At 50.5% G+C, this 19167-nt stretch overlaps 1 protein-coding gene across 1 annotated transcript in view; it reads right to left on the bottom strand.

Moving 5' to 3' along the window:
* LOC102433599 (dihydropyrimidinase-related protein 2) overlaps window positions 1-19167 on the bottom strand; it is a 66794-nt gene that overhangs the window by 21325 nt on the left and 26302 nt on the right. The window contains exons 4-7 of the mRNA XM_006095029.3: window positions 10344-10508; window positions 7164-7225; window positions 6600-6680; window positions 5990-6058 (exon numbers count right to left, since the gene is read on the bottom strand). Of these exons, the coding sequence (XP_006095091.1) occupies window positions 5990-6058; window positions 6600-6680; window positions 7164-7225; window positions 10344-10508 (377 nt within the window). The remainder of the gene's footprint in view (window positions 1-5989; window positions 6059-6599; window positions 6681-7163; window positions 7226-10343; window positions 10509-19167) is intronic.

Genomic DNA, 19167 nt, shown 5'->3' with positions numbered 1-19167 from the left:
GGCTGTTCCATAAAGAGCTGTGATTTCCTTCACAAGAAATGACTGAACTCCTAACTGAATCATCTGAGCTAACCAAGCCTCCACAGGAGCTTGGCCAAGAGCTGAAGTTCTATAATTGCATTAACTGGTAATCTAATTTAATAACCTAAGACAACACTCACATTTGGCCTTTCAGGCATCAAATATGTGAAGAGAGATGTCTAGAAATCTAAAGGCAAACCAAATGGCTCTTGAAAAAGCTCATTAAACATCCAAATGTTTTTAATTCCTGGAATAGCTAACCGATCAGCTCTCTCTTTCTCCTTGGCTCCAGTTACAACCAAAGTGCCTCTGGCCCAGGCAGCACACAGGACAGATGTCCTCCATCTCTGTGGTCACCTCACAAGTCGGCAGAGTAGCCCAGATGGTGTGGCTCATTGGTTGAACGTCGACCTATGAACCAGGAGGTCATGGTTCGATTCCTGGTCACATGCCCAGGTCCCCGCGGGTTCCATCCCTAGTGGGAGGGGGGGCAAAAGGGGGTGTGCAGGAAGCAGCTGATCAGTGATTCTCTTTCATCATTGATGTTTCTATCTCTCTCTCCCTCTCCCTTCCTCTCTGAAATCATTAAAAATGCGTATTTAAAAAAAAATGTCTGCAGAGTAAAGAGTAAAAAGGACGCCCCTAGAATCCTCATCGCTTCCCGGGGGTGCCAGTGACTTCCCAATTCACTGTCCCAACCCAGACACTTGAAAGTGAACAGAGACACTATTCATAACCGCAGGGAGCAATGGGTGGGGACTGGGCTGTCCCGAGTGCACTGGAATGAGTAATCATCCTAATTAGGGAGTAAATGGAGCAAAAGCGCCAGTTCTATTGGGGCCCTGCCCAAGAGGACTGGCTTCCAGGAAGACTGGCTTTGGTTTGGAGAATCCGGGTCCCAGGGTCCCGTCAGGATTTGCTCATCCGCTGTGAGGTTCTGACCCCACCTCCCGACCCTCGCACAGGCCTGGAATGAGGGCAGAGGCCAAACTGCAAGATTACCTCGTGGAGAGAGAAGGTCATTTAAACAAGTCCCCAGGCTGCGCCCAGAACCATGAAAGAATCCACATTTCACCCTTCTATGTGTATAGTTGTGTGCCTGACATGCAGCATAAACTGTCTCACACACACCGAGCTCTGCTTTAAATACTATTGCTTTAAAACATTACAAAAATAGTATTAAAATTAGAAATAAAAACTATTATTTGCCTCACTACAGAGCTCTCAGAATTTGGGTGGGTCACTAGCCTTGCTTTCTGATTTTAAAAATGAGTATGCCTCCCTGGCCAGCATGCTCAGTGGTTAGAGCGTCAACTGCATACCAGAGGGTCTCGGGTTTGATTCCCGGTCAAGAACATGTACCTGGGTTGCAGGTTCAATCCCCTGCCCTGGTCAGGCCACATGGGAGAGACAACCAATTGCTGTTTCTCTCTCCTCCTCCTCCCTTCCATCTGCTCTCTCTTAAAAAAAAAAAATAATAATAATGGAGAAGATATCCTCTGGTGAGGATTAATAAAATAAAATTTAAAAATGCAACATCCCTAGGTCCAGAGAGAAAAGCAAACTATATAGGAACACAGTGTCAGTACACACAGCAGTGTTAATACATACACCAGCCCCAGGACACAGTGTCAGTACACACAGCAGTGTTAATACACACACCAGCCCAGGACACAGTGTCAGTACACACAGCAGTGTTAATACACACACCATCCCAGGACACAGTGTCAGCACACACAACAGTGTTAATACACACACATCAGCCCCAGGACACACAGATCAGTACACACAACAGTGTTAATACACACACATCAGCCCCAGGACACACAGATCAGTACACACAACAGTGTTAACACACACAACAGCCCCAGGACACACAGGTCACAGGTCAGTACACACAACAGGGTTCATACACACACCAGCCCCAGGACACAGTGTCAGGACACACAGTGTCAGCACACACAACAGTGTTAATACACACACCCGTTCCCGGGACACAGTGTCAGCACACACAACAGTGTTCATACACACATCAGCCCCAGGACACACAGTGTCAGCACACACAACAGTGTTAATACACACACCAGCCCCAGGACACACAGTGTCAGCACACACAACAGTGTTAATACACACACCAGCCCCAGGACACGGTGTCAGCACACACAGCAGTGTTAATACACACACCAGCCCCAGGACACAGTGTCAGCACACACAACAGTGTTAATACACACACCAGCCCCAGGACACAGTGTCAGCACACACAACAGTGTTAATACACACACCAGCCCCAGGACACGGTGTCAGCACACACAACAGTGTTAATACACACACCAGCCCCAGGACACACAGGTCAGTGCCAGCATGCCCTTCATGGCTCAGTCCCCAGCTGTCTGCGTAGCCCACAAGGCCGTTAGAAAGTTCCTTTCAGTAAAGAATTCTTCATCACCCTCACCTCCGAGCCCCACTCTCTTCCCAGAGCCAGTCTTTCCCTCTTCCCCCCTTTCACAGGGGTCACGTTCTCCTTCATCTCGCTGCCCCCACGGGCCGCAGTCCTACTCCTACTCCGTGCTGGGACACCTTTGGTGGATACTAGATTTCTGCATTCTCTGCGTCTCCCTTCCAATCTTCCCCGCTGCAAACGGCCAGCTGTGCTGGCAGCCTCCCTGGGTGGCGGGGCGAGCGGCAGAGGCAGGGACCGCTCTGGGCGTCCAGCGCAGGTCACGGACTTGCGGAGCGACATTCTCGTAGGCTCTGAGCCGCTATGTCCGATGGATGGGCAGCGTCGCCCCAGCTGAACTGTGCATGAAGCTCAGTCCCCTCAGAATGGCTCCACATTTTATCGCTCATGTCGGGCTTAACACACAACAGACCCCTGGCGACAAACTGAAAATTGCCACCAGTAGCGGAGGGAGAAGGCGTGGGACGTGCTGGCAGCTGTCCTAAGGGAGCACCAGTCCTGGGCCTGGCAGAGGGCAGGGCCTCTGAACCCGCTGAGAAGAGCAGGCAGAAGAAAGCCTCCAACAGCAACCCCTCGGGAGATGAGAGGTCGCCCCAAGGAGCCAAGAGCTCCTCGTGTCGGAGCGTTCTGCCAGCCCCCAAAAAAGCCTTCGCGCCCCACTGCTGTGGACTCTGAAACACTCAAAGCAGCAGCTGCTACAAGAGACGTCTCTGCACCAACCAGGACAATGGCCTTGATTTTGTGGTCAAAATGGCAACCGGAACAGCGCTCCTCCGGTAGCTCCGGCCTGTCCAGTGAACCCAGGGCGGGCTTCGAGTTCTGATTGGGGTTTGCAGGGATCTGGGGATGCAGAGCAGACAGCAGGGAGAAGGGGAAGCAAGCCCCACCAAGACTCTCAATTTAAACAAGCGCAGGGCTCCCAGAATGGCCTCCTGGAACAGGGAGAGCGGCGTGCTCTCTCAGGGCCAGCACCTTCCTGCCACCTGCACAGGTAGTTGGGACAGGGTGGGAGCAGCTCTGCAGCCAACCAGTGGGATGGGGGTGAGAGGAAACTGTGTAACCAAGCCCAGCCCAGGTGTCACCACCTGGTGACAAGGGCCCACTGGCTCGAGGCTGAGCTGGGGCTCCGCAGGCACGGCTGGGGGTTGGTGCAGAACAGGAGAATGTTGTGGGGAGCAGGCAGACACTGCATCTTCCTGCTCTCTGACATGGGGCAGCCACAACATCCCACCACCGTGGTGTCTTTATATGAGACACGTAGCTCACAAAGGCTCTGCCGCACACAAGCAGTGGAATATGAATGGGTTCCCTGGATAACGCTGTGCAGTCTGCATGAACGGCGCCCCTGCAGTTGTGTGAGGAGGGTCTTTGTGCCTCTCACAGAACCACCATCAAGCTTAAACGTGAACTGTTACGACGGGGTCTGGTACCTCTGGGGACTCAGTAAGTGCTGTCTCTGAATGGGGCTTCTGAGGGAAAGACAGCACCACGAGAGCCATGCCATCCTGGGCCTCTCCTGGGCCTTGCAGCTCAGAGACCTCACCCCAAAACTGTTTAGGACCGAATGCAGGCCCAACCAATTCTAAGGAGGATGGAGCTGAGGGCCACCGTGGCCTATGCCATCCTTCCCTCCCCAACAGAGAATTTGATTACAACGGTCACCGAGGCCAGCTGAGAAGAGAAACAAAGCCACAGACAGGAATCTTCAGGATGTCTGTGCAAGTGGGATTGTTTCTACGCATGTGTGTATATGTGTGTAAATGTGCCTATGTATTTTGCAATGTGTCAATGTGTGTGTACATGTGTACATGAGCGTGCATGTGTACATGTGTGCACTTGTATCTGAACAAGTGTATGTGTGCATGCTTGTGCATAAAACCAGCCTAGCCTCAGGTGCTCTTAGCATCAGCTACTGAGACGGTCTCAGCTACTGTCTCCCTCTCTCCTCCCGAATCCTGTCCACCAGCCAGTCACAGCACAGGGCTCCCACAGCTAATGCAGGGGCCTCAAGAGGTCACCTGCAGCCTCCCTCGCCCTCGTGACAGCTCCAGCTCACGCCTTCAGCTTTCAGCACACCTGGGCAGGTTGGATGGTTAGGAAAGGCCCTCTATCCCACGGCCTGGGGAGGAGAACACTACACTGAAAATTCCAACAGCTTCCGCCTTCATGTGGGGAGGAAAATGTCCTCAGGGCCTCAGTGCTGAAGGTGTCCTGGTGTGTGTGCGTCTGTGTGTCTGTGACTATGTCCGTCTCCACCTGTCTGTGTGTGATTCTGTGTCTCTGTGTGTGTATCTGTGTGTGTGTCTGTATCTATGTGTGTGTCTTTGTGTGTGACTGTGAGTTTGCAGTAGGAAGGGCAAAACAAGGAAGTGGAAGCATTCACATTCTAAGTGGCTTCCACCTTCACCTTTTCTGCCTTCATCCTTTGTGCCTTTCCAGCCTCACTCCTTCCCCACGCCTGAGAGAAAAAGGCTGTGGGTGCCGTGCCGCCTCCCCCCACGCACACCAGCACCTTTGATCCAGCCCTTGAGAATCCCTTTTCATTCTGGGGGGGGGGCACCCACGGGCCCTCACGTGCACACTCCCCATACTCAGCGGGAACACCCCAGTTCTAAAGTTCTGAGATTTGGGGGCCCTGCTCCCATTCATACTCCTCTTGTCAAGCTTCTCTCCACCTGTTTCTGGAGGTAAAATCCAAATTTATGCCAATATCCAGTTTCCTGTTGATTTTATCTGCCTTTCTCTGCACCCGTCCCTTTCCCATCTAATCTCCAGTAAAGAGGAAGTCTGTTCATTTCCAGGAGACTCCCCAGAACTCCCTTTGCTCAGAGCCAGGTCCTCAAACACCTGACCCTGAAGCTTTCATTCAGGAGCCAACTCCTGAGAAGGACTGACAAGCCACACACTCTACCTTTACAGAAACCGGTTCTGCATCGGATAGGGGTACGATGTGCCCCCGCCCCTCTCCCGGTAACTTACAAGCCTCACCATCCAAGTCAGCAACTCTCAGCCTTGGTGCCAGCGGGGCCCCTGCTCTTCATTCCCCGCCCCTACTTTGAAAAACTCGGCCTACCAACCTGCTGGTCAACCTGCTGGTCACCCTGGGCAGACTTGCCATGGGAAACACACAGTTCTTTTTAGGCTTTCTCGATACTTTAGAGGAGCTTTAGATCCCCGTGACTAATGCTTGGTGACTGGTGAGATTCCAGAGGCCCCAAGATCTGAACCACGAAACCCAGACTGCAGGACGCTGATTAAAAGCTTTGTGTCCCCCAAGAAAGGGCTGGAGAATCCAAGCGGAGAAAGGAGTCTTCAGGCTAAAAAGCCACACTGCTCTACGCCTCGGCTCAGTCTCCCCCTGCACTTTGCCTGAGTGGACACACACGGGTAACCTGAGACGTCCATGACCAAAACAGCCTCGCAGAAGCCCCAGCTCTGCAGGCAGGAGGTGTGCCGGCTCTGGCAGCCCAGGGACACGCGGGACCTCCACTGCATTCAGCAGGTGCTCACCTCCTCAGGCCGGCTCAGCACGTGTCCCTCAGGGCCCGTGATGCCCAGGTCCAGGATCCGCTGCTGCTCCTGCAATGTTTAAAGAAAGCCAGGCTGTCAGGGATTGCCGTGTGTGCATGTGCATGTGTGTGTCTCTGTGTGGGACTGCAGGTGGCTCTGACTGCTAGGGACCCTGGGCAGTTACTCAGGCAAGACGTAAAAATGGCGCTGCTGACCACCTGGCCCTCATGCCAACACTACCCGATTCCCAGTCCTGCCTGAGCTATGACAAGCCAATCACAGCCTCCCGAATGCACGCAGCTGCTCCCTGGGATGCTAAGGGCAAAATGTCTGCACGTGGGGGTCCAGGGCCACCCCACACAGACAGCTGCATCCCAGCACCGAGAGAATCCCCGTGTCTGTGGAAAGGGAGCAGGCTGTGCGTCCTACGGAACACACCACGAGGCGCCCATGGCACGCGCTGTGTGAGACGAGCACAGCACCCAGGATGGCTCCATCAGGTCCCCTGCTTCTCCTCCTGGGGCTGAACTACAGAACTCATCACTTCTCAAGCCCGCCTCTGGCCATGGGGCTCATGCAGAAAGAAATGACGGAGAGGAAGGCACAGTACCTCCGCAATGATGTCGCCGTTCTCTGCGTGGACTTGGGCGATGGCACCAATGTCCCGGATCACGCTCAGGACTTCATAGATCTGAGGAGGGAGTTGGGGTCAGAGACAGGGACCTCCAGCTTCCTGTTCACCAGCACAACCCTGTCCCTGACGGCCACAGGGGCCAGAAACAGCACCCATCTCCTCAGGCTTCTACAAGCTGGTGTGTTTGCAGACCCGGAGGCCATGCTTCTGGCCGCGTGTGGCAGAGCGGAACCTCCAGTAATTAGCAGAGGCAGAGTAACGGAACAGGATGTGAACTGGGAGTAAGAAGCTCAGAGGGACGCCAGGCTCTGCGCACACCCTCAGCCACGCGGCCCCTCGGCGTGCTGACTGCAGAGCCGGGGAGAACACAGTCCTGGTTCACAGCTCCCTAAAGGTGAAGTTAGAGCCAGGACTTGATCCACCAGCCATTTCCCCTGAAGCTAAGGGATGTGCATACACTCGAGGCAGCTTTCAAGACCACAGCCGTGGCCAAATGTACCGAATGCCAGTGAACTGCTCAGAAAAGCCCACGTTTCTTACCTGGGAATCCGTCAGCTGGAAGCGATCTTTGAAAGCCATGTACACGAGGAAGGAATTTACCCCTGGAGGACAGACAAAATAGACAGACAAAATGCATAACTATAACAGGCCATCCAAATAATCTGGAAGGGAATAAAAAAGTTACAATATTATGTGTATGTGTATATATACAGTGTAGGCAAAAGTAGGTTCACAGTGGTGGGTATGGAAAAAGACATACAGGATATGATTATTACATTATTACAATAGCTTGTTAACTCTGTGTATGCTGTACTCACAACTGGAAACCTACTTTTGCCCCCCCCCCCCCTGCCCCCCCCCCCCCCCGCCGCCTCATGCAGAGAGAAAGAGAGACAGATGGAGACACAGAGAGAATGATAAAGCAAATGAGGCAAAATATAAACAACTGGTAAACCTGGGAATAAGGTGGGAAGTTCTTTTTAGTATTCTTACAATTTTCCTCTAAGTTTAAAACTCTACCAAAACTAAAAGTTGCTGTCATTTGTACACCCATACACACACAGCATTATTCCAATACCAACGAGTGAAGCAACCCGAGTGTCCCCTGACAGATGAATGGATAAACACAATGTGGCACAGCCATCTCATGGACTATTACTCAGGCTCAAGCGGGATAGTAAGAAGCTAGGAAAACTCCTTGGCAAGTAAAGTGGGGACACGACACACGGCTGAACAAACTGGCCGAGCAATTCCGAGCAGACACAGAAGGTCACTTTCTAAAGACAACACCTAGGTCTTAGTTGTATGTCAGCTCCAGGCCCAGAAAAGCAGCAAAACCAGGTGGGTGACACCAGGACCAGCTGCAATGACTAATGACCCCTGTCCTGGCACTGGCCAACCAGGGGAGGCCAGGACAGAGCACACCTGGAAAAGCTGATGAATATTTTATTGAGATCTTCCCCTAAGATCTGCCCTAAACCCTCAAAACAAAGGAGCCAGCCCGCCCCCTGGGAGTACCTTCCTCCTCTACCTCCCCACAGGCGTGCATCTCCTAAACTCTAAGAGTCCCCAAGAGATTTGCAACCAGGGGAGCAATGGGCAGTGGCAGCTCATCCCGGGTTAACCCCCTGAACCTGTCCCCAAGGCCCCCTTTTCTGTGACTGCAGTGAGCTGATTGCAGCCCCACCTCAGCTCATTTCTTTCCTGTAACATTTTTAGAGAATCGAAGCAGCCCCGCACAGGCTCCCTCCTGTTGCTTCTTCTATTCTAAACCTTTCCTTGTTTCACTGTCCCCAGAGTTAATAAACATACTCTCACAATCACCTGGAGTCCTGTTGTGAAATCTTTTTTGCACAAAGTCAAGAACCCACACACTACCAGCGCCTGAGGCAGACCCAGTCTGGGCCGGTCCCTTTTCCCGTAACATTCTGACACATGCCACAAACATGGATCAACCCTGAGGGTATTATGCTCAGTGAAATAAGCCAGTCACAAAAAGACAAATACTGCAGGATTCCACTGATATGTCAAATTCATAGAGACAGGAAGTAGAATGGCAGAAAATGGGGGTTGCCAAGGGCTGGGGGGAGGGAGAATGGGGAATTATTGTTTAATGAGGAGAGAGTTTCCATTTGGAAAGGTGAAAAGTTCCAGGGGAGGGTAGTGGGGATGGTTGCTCAACAATGTAAATGTACTTAATGCCACAAACAGTACATTTACCATGGTGAAGGTGGTAAATTTTATGTTATGCTGTGTTTTACCGCAATTAAGTTAATAAGTTTTCCCAACTTTTGTGACTTTAACAAGGCAATGAAATAGAAGACCTTATTGGTGAAGATCTATAATAAAAGTCTTTTCTGTGGTAAACAGACTGCCCTCCATGCTGACTTTAAGAAAAGGTCCGTGAGTGTGACAAGCATATGTTGCAGTTGTCATCCTGGTATTTTAGAGTTCTTGCCTCCCTAGTGCGAGAACAGATATCCCTGCCCAGATGGTAAACAACGGTATTGACAACCTCATAGCCTTGGAGCTTAACCCAGGGGTGCTGGCGACAGTGCTGTGAGCTGCCTAAATTCAAGGCTCAGGACATCTCAGCCCTTCTCTGTTGCCAGGCAACAGTTGTTATGGTAACTCTCTTGGTTGAGTTAGACTGGATTCATTTATAAGTATCAAAAGTTAAATCTTGGCATTCTCAAAAGTGAGAAAGATCAAGGGTTAGCTACTTCCTTTTATGCTGGGCCTTCATAGTAGAAAGAATCTTAGGGTATCTAGTACAAACCCTCCTGTGAGAGTTTTTTTTTTTTATTGAGATTCAGAAAATTTAAGTGATTTGCCCAAGGTCACACAGCTAATTTGTGGAAGAGCAAAGCAATAAACACAAGATTCTAGATTTCCATTTCGAGCTTCTTCTACCATATCTCTGGATATCTACCATATCTATGTCTAGCAGTTTCCCTCCTGCCATTTTATTCACAGCTCATGGAACTTCGGAGCTTAGAAATCTCCAAACCCGAAAGCAATAGGTTCTTCCCCAACAGTTAAGATCCAATGAGGTCTACATGTGACCCAGGAGTCGAATCTAGTCTACAGCCAAGTTTAAGGGGTCCCTATAAGACTATATAATTTGGCAACACCACCCAAAACCCCAAGCTTCCTGTGGATAACAGGGTCCCAGGGGCATATTGAGGTAGTCAAGATCCCTCCAGCCTCCCTGGAAATCTTTCAGAACCCCATCCTTGGAATCCTGCTCCCCAAAATAGTCTTAGGGATCAACAGACCCCTCAGGTTGTCCCACGGCCACCTCACCCTCAAGTCTGTCCTGGTTCTTCTGGATTTGCAGGAAGAAGCTGCTCTAGTCCTCTACCCCAGTCCCAGGCACTCTCCTGCGACTGCCCAGAATCCTCACTGGCTCATCACTCTCATAGCCTCAACTCCCCAACCTGGCTTGGGCACATGGTTCCCTCAAACCAATAACATGCAAGCAGTTGTTACATAAGAGCAGGTCCCTGGAATAAGGATCAGGTTCTCATATCAATGAAAACTTCTTTGGCTGCCGTGGGTTTGGCCACCTCCAATCAGCATGAGCTGCAGCCAAAGCCCTGTCTCCTCAGAGGCACGGGGTGAGGCCCAAAAGGGATCTATTAAGTACCATTCACAGAGCTTGTCTCCGCAGGGCTGTGCCAGTTCATGACCTGAGGGTGCTGGGTCAACACAACCTACCATGATCCTTCACCAGGGCCTCCATCTCCTCTTGGATGCCCTTGTGCCACTCGGTGATGTCCACGTGCAGAGAGTAGTCACAGCAGGACTTGCTGTCGGCCCATTCCCTCCACTGGTCGAAGGCAGCCAGCAGGCTTGTCCCAGGCTCTGGCACGACATGGTCAACTAGAAAAGAACAGATATTTATCATCAACAAAAGCCTCCAGGGCCACAGGCCAACAGCTGTTTTCCCATGTCAACCCTGAACAAGCCTTCTTGGTTTCAAAGTCGAGATGGTGATCTCTACAATCAGCTTCTAAGAACCCACTTAAACCAGTTGACTACCCAAGAGGGAGAAAGCAGAAACTTGGCATGGCATGGTCAGTCCAGTGAAACCACGCATGAACTGCCCAGATCTGATTTCCCAGCTCAAAGCCCCTGAAAGGACACACCTTGGGCACATTTCTTGGACAATGAGTCATTATGGACAATGGCAGTGTCAAATGGCCAGCCCGAGCTGCCAAACCCTTCCTTGTGTTAATAGCTGCTTGTGAGACGCCCCCACCAGACAGCCAGGCACTTGAAGTTGCTGGACCCCAGCCACACAGACAGAGCCTTTTAAAAGATCCCCAGCATATCCACTCTCTCATCACCGCTCGTATTTCTGCAGCATAATACCACTTTGTAAATTAAGGGAGAGCTTTCATCATAAGAGTTCAAAGTGTTTTAAAACTGTGGTCATTGTTATATTATTATTGAGCTCGGCTGATATGGAGACAGAGGACTCTGGAGTCAAGCTGACCTGAGGTTTTGGGTAAGCTACTTAACCTCCACTACCCCAGGTTTCTGTGCGGGTTTAAAATAGGGGTATTGCGTACCATACACATTTGCTGTGAAGATTAATTGAGACAGCGTATCAACCTTAAGTCACTCCCCTATTTAAATCTGCCAATGGCTTCCTCTTGCTCAGCGGTTCTCAATCTGTGGGTCGCGACTCCTTTGGGGGTCGAACAACCCTTTTACAGGGGTCACCTAAGACCATCGGAAAACACATATATAATTACATATTGTTTTTGTGATTAATCACTATGCTTTATGTTCAATTTGAAACAATGAAATTGGGGGTCACCACAACATGAGGAACTGTATTAAAGGGTCGTGGCATTAGGAAGGTTGAGAACCACTGCTCTTGCTCTTCAGATAAAGACTAAAGTCCCCAATCAGGTCTGCATGCTCCTCCCCAGCTCGGCCCATGACTGCCTCCCCCACATCGTCTTGGAGCATCGTCCCTTCCCACGCTGTTCTCACTTCCTAAAATATCAGCCGCTCCCTTCTGCCATGGGGCCCTTGCACATGTTGTGTTTCCTAGGTGTTGGAGAGCTTTCACCCAGTTAACACGGCAACAGGAAGTTTACCAGATCTATTATTCCTCATCTTCCACACAGACACACTAAATTTCAAAATGAAATGACTTGTCCAAGGTCAAATCAAACTTGTGCAGCAAAGAAGATAAAGCCCAGGACTCTTGACGCCCTTAAGCAATGAATCATTCTTCTAAATAAAATATCAGATTTTCTACACCCAGGTAAGCAGTTCTCAGCTAAGAAAATGCCAGCCCAAGCAATGCTAGTGAGCTCAGATTTCTGAAATGGATCAAATCTTGCAGATGCTGCTAAATTGGAATCAACTGAGCTTGGCTCTGTATGTCTCAAAATGTGGGCAGCCTGGGGCGGGGGCGGGCTGGAGGGGTCAATGGTGGGAAAAGGGGGACAAAGGTAATACTTTCAACCATAAAGAACTATAAAAAAATGTGGGCATCTAAGCTGAATTTTCTTTTGACAATATTTACTTTTTATAAGTAGTAGTATATGCAATTAAATGGGTACATACATAGCTGGGACTGTAATACAATGATATCTAATGAAAGCAATGAGGATGTGTGCACTTCTAATACAATCGTTCCATCTGTAAAATGCTAACAGAAACCCTGACAAAACAATTCCAGTACCTGTTCTTGTGTTTCCCTGCTTGGGAAGGAGGGCGGAGAGCAGTTTGGACAGAATCTCCCTAGTCACGCCCCACACCCCTGGCTTGATCTCTATCCTTCCTCCAAATCACTCTTCCTAAGCAGCCAGAAGGCTCCTAAACCTTTCCTCAGGTCCTATCATTCCCTGATTAAATCCTTCAGAAACTGGCCACCATCTTCAGAGTAAACATTCAAGCTCTTCCCTGGGCCCTGTGCATCCAGTCCTGGCTCATCCCCCCACCCCCATCCCTCCCTTCTGTCTGCCACCTGCCCCCGGCTCTCCACCATCAGGCCACCCCAGCTGTTTTTTAGCCCCTGACCAGTTCAACCCCTCCCAAGCTCCAGGCCTTTGCGCAATCAGTACTCTCTCCGGAAATCCATTCTGTTGCTCTTTAGTCAGGCATCTCCTCCTCTTCATGGGGCTAAATGTCACCATCCCAGGGCCGCATCCCATTTGCAGGCAGTTTCCATAATTTACTATCTCACTGCCCTCACGAGGTTCCACACGCATCACAGCAGGGAATACGTGCTTGGATACAGTAAGTGCTCAACAAATGTTTTCAGCAAATGAAGGACTGTTCCCCCAACCCTGCAAGACCAGGTCAAACACAGAAGGAAGTGTTCTCCTGGGAACACATCCGGATTTTCCTGTTCAACCTCAAGAGTGTGTAAGAACATCCTCAAACTCCAGGGTATATGAAAGTTACCTCGAGAGCTTATTAAAGCACAGGTCCCTGGCCATCACCCCAGGGTTTCAGGTTCTGTGGGTCTGGGCTGGGACCTGAGAATGTGCATTTTTAATAAGCTCCCTGGGAGCTAACGAGTCCGCCTCCAACCACCTGAACATCACTAAGGGGAGGTGGTTTCCCATTTACTTCTCCTGCACCTCTATTCACTTGTGCCCGTTTTACTGCACACAGCAGCATTATCCCTTACAAACACAGCGCGGTTCCCTGGCTGTCATACTGTGGCTTCCCGCCGTGTCCACAAACACCCCAGTAGTTGTGAACCCCTGAAAACTCAGGACAGATAAAGCTGAGGGCTTCAGGGGAACAAACACATTTCCTCCGGGAGCTCATGACACTCAAGAAACGTGTCCACGAAAAGCTCCCACATGTTTTCCCACAGTCATCCTTCCGTAGAAGCTCTCCTGGGAAGAGCTGGCCCGGGAACGGGGCGGAAGGTCATGCTCACTGCCGGAGGGAGCAGATCCCCATTGCCTTCCCTCGGGTGACTTCTAGGCTATCTGTCCCTATGAGCACGGCTTCTGCCTTGCAGCTGACTCCTCCCACTCCTGTAAGACGCGAGGGAAAGCTCGCCAGCCCAGCCTCCTCCCCCCACCCCCCACCCAGCCCCCAGCAGTGAACAGAACACAGACTTGGGTTCAATGGGCCCGAGTTCAATTCGGGTTCTTGCTGCAGCACTCTCCTGCTGCACACATCGTCTCTGGGAACTCTATTTCTTCGTATATAAAGCACGGGCATGAGCCACCTGGTGTGCAGGGCGGCAAGAGGTAAAAGCACCTGGCAAACGGCTGCCACCGTTTTCATGCCCCGGGTGAGCAATGGGAAACGCCACTGAGGTGTCGGCAGCAAGCCCGAATCAGGTTTATGAGGGAGCCATCAACCTGCCCCAGGACCGTGGCCTGAATTCAGGCGTGACAACCAGTGTGCAGAAGTGCTTTTATCTAGAAGACACCAGCTATTTCCAAAGGACTGTGATTACTTCTCTTAAAACTGTCAAAAGACCCTAAATTTCTAACAGCTTTATTGAGATATAACTCCCACACTATACAATTCACCCATTTACACGGAACCATTCAACGGTGTTCAGTCTAGTCACAGAGTTGTGCAACCACCACCACCATCTATTTGTAGAGCATCACCCACAAAAGGGGAATTACCCAAAGAGGAAGTGCCGACCCATGAGCAGTCCTCTCTGGGCCCTCCTGGCCCTGCCAGTCTCGGCTGCAGGCAACCACTGATTTGCTTTCTGACTATAGATTTGCCTGTTCAGGAAATTTCATACAAATGGAATCATACAAGATGTGGTCTTTTGTGTCTGGCTCCCCTCACTTAGCATCATGTTTTCAAGATCTGTCCATGTTGTAGCGTGTGTCAGCATTTCATTCCTTTCTATTGCCTTGAGTGGTTCTGGAATCCTATTTTCTGTTTACTGGATATTGCAAGGTGTTAGACACGGAGCAAACAGGCTGCTCCCCTGGAATTTGTGGCATTTAAAGAACCCTGGCTTCTTACAACTTTTGTTTTGAGGTAATTGTAGATATGCATGCAGTTGTAGGAAATGATACAGTGAGCTCCTCAGACCCTGTACCCAGGGTCCCCCAGGGGTAACATCCTGCCCGACTTTAGAACAATATCACTACCAGGAGGTCGACAAGACCCTAAGTTTTTAAAAGGCCAGCAAAGCAGTTGGTATATCTGGTCAGCTCTCAAGGGGCCCTTTTTACTTAAAACATAGATGCTAAAAAGTCATCACCACTGTCCCTGTTGTGGAATTGCAGTGGCTGAGTGGGAACCACATTCTGTGGGAACGTCTGCTGTGGGGTTAAGTATGTGGGGCGGGAAAGAAGGGGAAGCCTCACACAGTCACACACAGGGCTGTTCTAGGAACTCCTGTAAGTCAGCACACACACCTCCCTCGCTCCCTGGGCATTCACTCCGTCAGAAGCGCCCATGTCCTGTCTCCCGTTCCAGAATCATCACTGCCTCATTCTGTAGTCCCCCACTTACCAGCAGCCTCTCCCCTTTCATCTTAGATAAATGAACAGATCTGAATTCAGAGCAAACCATCAAGGAGATGGCAACACACACCACCGCTGGCTTATCTGTGGCCCTCCCACGCTGGCATCTATTCAGCAAAATGCCGGTGACCCATTCAACAGGGAAGGGCTTTGTTGGTGCGAGATAAGAGCCCTGGGGAGCCCAGCCTGCCAGTTGGGATAACATGGTTTTGTTCTGGAAAAAGGCAGGAAAGGAACAGAAAGCACCTGTCCCTGGGAATATGCAGAGAACCTGCAGGAGAGGTGGGTTCAGATGTGCGAGTGTCTGGCCAGTTCTGCCACTTACTCACTGTGTGGCTTTGGACAAGATGTTCAACCTCAGTGGCCTTCAGATTCCTCATCTGTAAAAGGGGGCTAATACTAGTAGCTCGCCCACAGGATTCCAGCGAGGTGAAATGAGTTAGTACGGGAGCTACTTAGAAGAATGCCTGCTACAGGATGTGTTCAACACACACCAGCAGGAAGACACAGTCACACCCTTTATGCGGGAGCCGCCATGCATGCACCTGCATGAAGGAAGCATCCAGGTGCCTCTACAGCACACGCTGGCGGGGATCGCTCCTGCCTGGCGCAAACACAGCTGACCCTTGAGCAACGCGGGTTTGAACTGCGCAGGTCCACTTATATGTGGATTTTTTCATTGAACACAAAGTATTTTCTCTTCCTTATGATCATCTTAACATTTTCTTTTCTTTAGTTTCACTGTAAGAATTACATTATATAATGCATATAATATGCAAAATGTGTGTTAATCAACTGTTTATGTTACTTCCAATCAACATTAGGTTATTAGTAGTTAAGTTCTGGGGGAGTCCAAAGTTATCCTTGGATTTTTTTACTACAAGGGGGGTCAGCACCCCTAACCTCTGTGTTGTTCAGAGTCGACTGTATATTGCTTCTCCCACAGCACAGAGGAGCGCTTTCCAAAGAGCTGGACTATCCGGAACGTTTGTGCCTGATTTCCTCATCTACAGCATGACTGACTGTTCATGGCGCCCGGCGAAGCCCTGGGAGCACAGCCATCCATCCAGACTCACTGTGGCCGGCTTAAAACCCCCACCTGCTCAACCTATAGATGTCTGTCTCTGTCTCTCCTTTCTCTCCTCATCCCTCCCTTCCATTCTCTCTAGAAATCAATGGGGGGATGGGAGAGGGAAGCCAGTCCAACCAAATGCTGGCGAGGGGCCCGGCTGCCTTAGGGTAACACTAGCCGAAGAAAGAGTGGCCAACTTTAACCTAAAGGTAATTCATGTACTTCCAAGATGGGAATGATCCTCAAAATAATTAACATGTATCGAACACTTCTATGTGTCTGGTGCTTTTCCGTGCATCTCCCATGGTTTATCTCCTTTCATCTTTAGACCCGTCTCCTGATGTCAGAGCCGGGTTGGCCCCAGTTTTCAGTTGAAGCAGCTGAGGGATGTGAGATTAAGTAACCTGCTCACGTTACTTAAAGCACACCCGGCAGAGAGCCCGACAGACAGAAGCTGTGCAACATTCCCGCCACCCGTGCCTCGGCCAAGGCAGGCCCTGGGGGAACTGTGGAAGGTGGTCCCTAATGTGTCCTTAGCCGGTGCCACCGCTGGGGCAGAGGTGGGCTGTGGCTGCAGAGCCCCTTCTCTTACCACCTGCTCTAGAGACGGGGAGGGGCGCTGAGTAGCGAAATGCAGCTTCATCCCTTTACTGTTTATAATTACAGCAAGTGGTTCAACAATTCAATAAACAGAGAGGAAAACCGTGCAATTAGCCTAATTGTCCAGGCATAGCAACACGTGCTTCTAACTGCTCAAACCTGGAGGCACTTGAGTAATCGCTTATTTCTCCTTCCCAAACGTTCTCTAATGTAATCTTGCTTTTAAGACAAACGATATATTCATGTAAACCAAGTAGAGCCGAAAGCAACTGTTCCGCCTCCAGCAATCGCTGCTGGAATCATTAAGCCAGAATCTGGCAGGAATAGGGCTGAGGCAAGGCCCAGTAAAATGTGTATAAACCAAACAAACAAACAAACGCTTAGGTGGTCTGATGAGCAGCCAGCTTTGGAGGAAACAAAGAATAAAAGATATAAGCCGTGCCCTTAAAATATTTAAAATCTAGTTGGGGAAAATACATTAAAAGGTAACATAGGAAGTGATTCTGCTTGGTCCTTGGGCTCTGCCCTCTTCCCAGCCGACCCTTCCTCCCAAGGCCTAGGAGGAGCTGAATGCTGTCAATGCCCCAAGTTCTTGCCTCTCATTTGCCTCTTTAATTTTTTTTTTATTGATTTCAGAGAGGAAGGGAGAAGGAGAGAGAGATAGAAACATCAATGATGAGAGAGAATCATTGATCGGCTGCCTCCTGCACGCCCCCTATTGGGGATTGAGCCCGCAACCCAAGCACGCGCCCTTGACTGGAATCGAACCGGAGACCCTTCAGTCCACAGGCCGAGGCTCTATCCACTGAGCCAAACCAGCTAGGGCTCCCATTGCCTCTTGGCCTACTGCAGCCTTGCCCCATAACGTGCTCCTGGTTCATCCCATCCCTGTCCGCACCCCCGACCACCTTCCACAGCCACAGGTGACCCCGCCGCATCACGGCCTCTCCCGTCCACACAGCCTCTGAAGTCTGCCCCACCTCTCTGAGTGCTCCCTGGCTTCTCTCCCCGCGACAACCACCCCCATTTTCAATGCTGGTGTCCCCTGGCGCTCTGTCCAACCTCCTTAGCTTCCACTCACAGTTCTGACATTTACTCAAAAGGTGCTGAGCTGGGGATCTGAACCGTGGAACAGCAGGTCCTCCTATGGCTGGCCCAGCTGGGGCTCCTTTCTGCCTGCTCTTGCCTCACCTTCTCTCATTCCTCCAGCCACATCCTCTCTCTTCCCTCCTAATCTCTTCCCCATTCCTCTCTGCTTCCCGCACTCTTCCTCAATGCGTCTCGGGCTCAACACTCACCAGCTGCTGGGTTTGGGGGCTGGAGCCCTCTTCAATCTCAGGCAAATCTCTGTGAATAAGCAGCTGGAAGCAGGTGGGACCCACAGGCTGCAGCACCGTCAGGGTTGGCTCCTGCCGCATGAGGAAGCTGCCCATCCAGAAGCTGGGCCCGGGCACCTGGGGCTGCCCACACCTGCAGTCCACGCCCTGCCCACCCGACTCCCTGGGCCTGCTGGAACGAGGTTCCCCATTTGTTGCTGGCAGAAGACTCTGGGGTTCCAGAAGCCAGGGCCAGAGACTGAGGGTGGGGAAGGACAGGTGGGGACGAGCAGAGAGAAGACTTCGAACCCAGTGCTATTTCTGATCTGAAGGTGACCTTGGAAAGCCATCTTCAGCTCTTCATTCCATTTTCACAATTTAGTACAGGCATAACCAGAGCTCCCCCTTTAGGCAAATATATCCACCCACCCAGAAGTATTTTTCAATCAGAATGGAATGATTGATTGAACCATGTTATAATTTCACACCACTGTTTGCATTTATTTGATAGCAACAGATAGCAACAATATCAACCTCACATCGGTATAGCTTTTTAGGGGGTCATAAAGGCCTATCACGTGCCTTATCTCATTTGCTGCTTAAACTAGGTAGCCAGGATGGGTTCGCAATGCTCCTGTCACAGATGAGGAAACCGGGGCCCCGAGACTCACCTGAAGTCGTGCACACACTCACCAACAGCTGAACCAAACCTGCTTTGTTTATAGCCTTTCCTAACCACCACCTTCTTGACTACCCTCAACCTTCCACACCTAAGCCTTTTCCTATCCTCAGAAACATATGCAGGATCACTTAAGTGAACAGCTAATGAACTTACCCAATGGACAGAGGAGGAATAGCCAATGAGAGTCAGTGAAAGTTAATTTGGGGCACCAGATACAGAGCTTGTCAAAATGTCAGCAGCTCATAAAACCCTTTTCTTTGAGGCTTGGGGAAGCTTGCACATGGCCGGCTTGCATGCAAGATCAAAGGCCAGGCTAATGAAATCTGTGTGTGGTGATGAAGGGTCGTTTATAATGTGTAAATCCTAAGAGTGACAAACCAAACAC

Source organism: Myotis lucifugus, unplaced genomic scaffold (assembly GCF_000147115.1).
Source record: "Myotis lucifugus unplaced genomic scaffold, Myoluc2.0 scaffold_148, whole genome shotgun sequence".
NCBI lineage: Eukaryota > Metazoa > Chordata > Mammalia > Chiroptera > Vespertilionidae > Myotis > Myotis lucifugus.
This window is presented reverse-complemented; position numbering and strand designations above follow the sequence as displayed.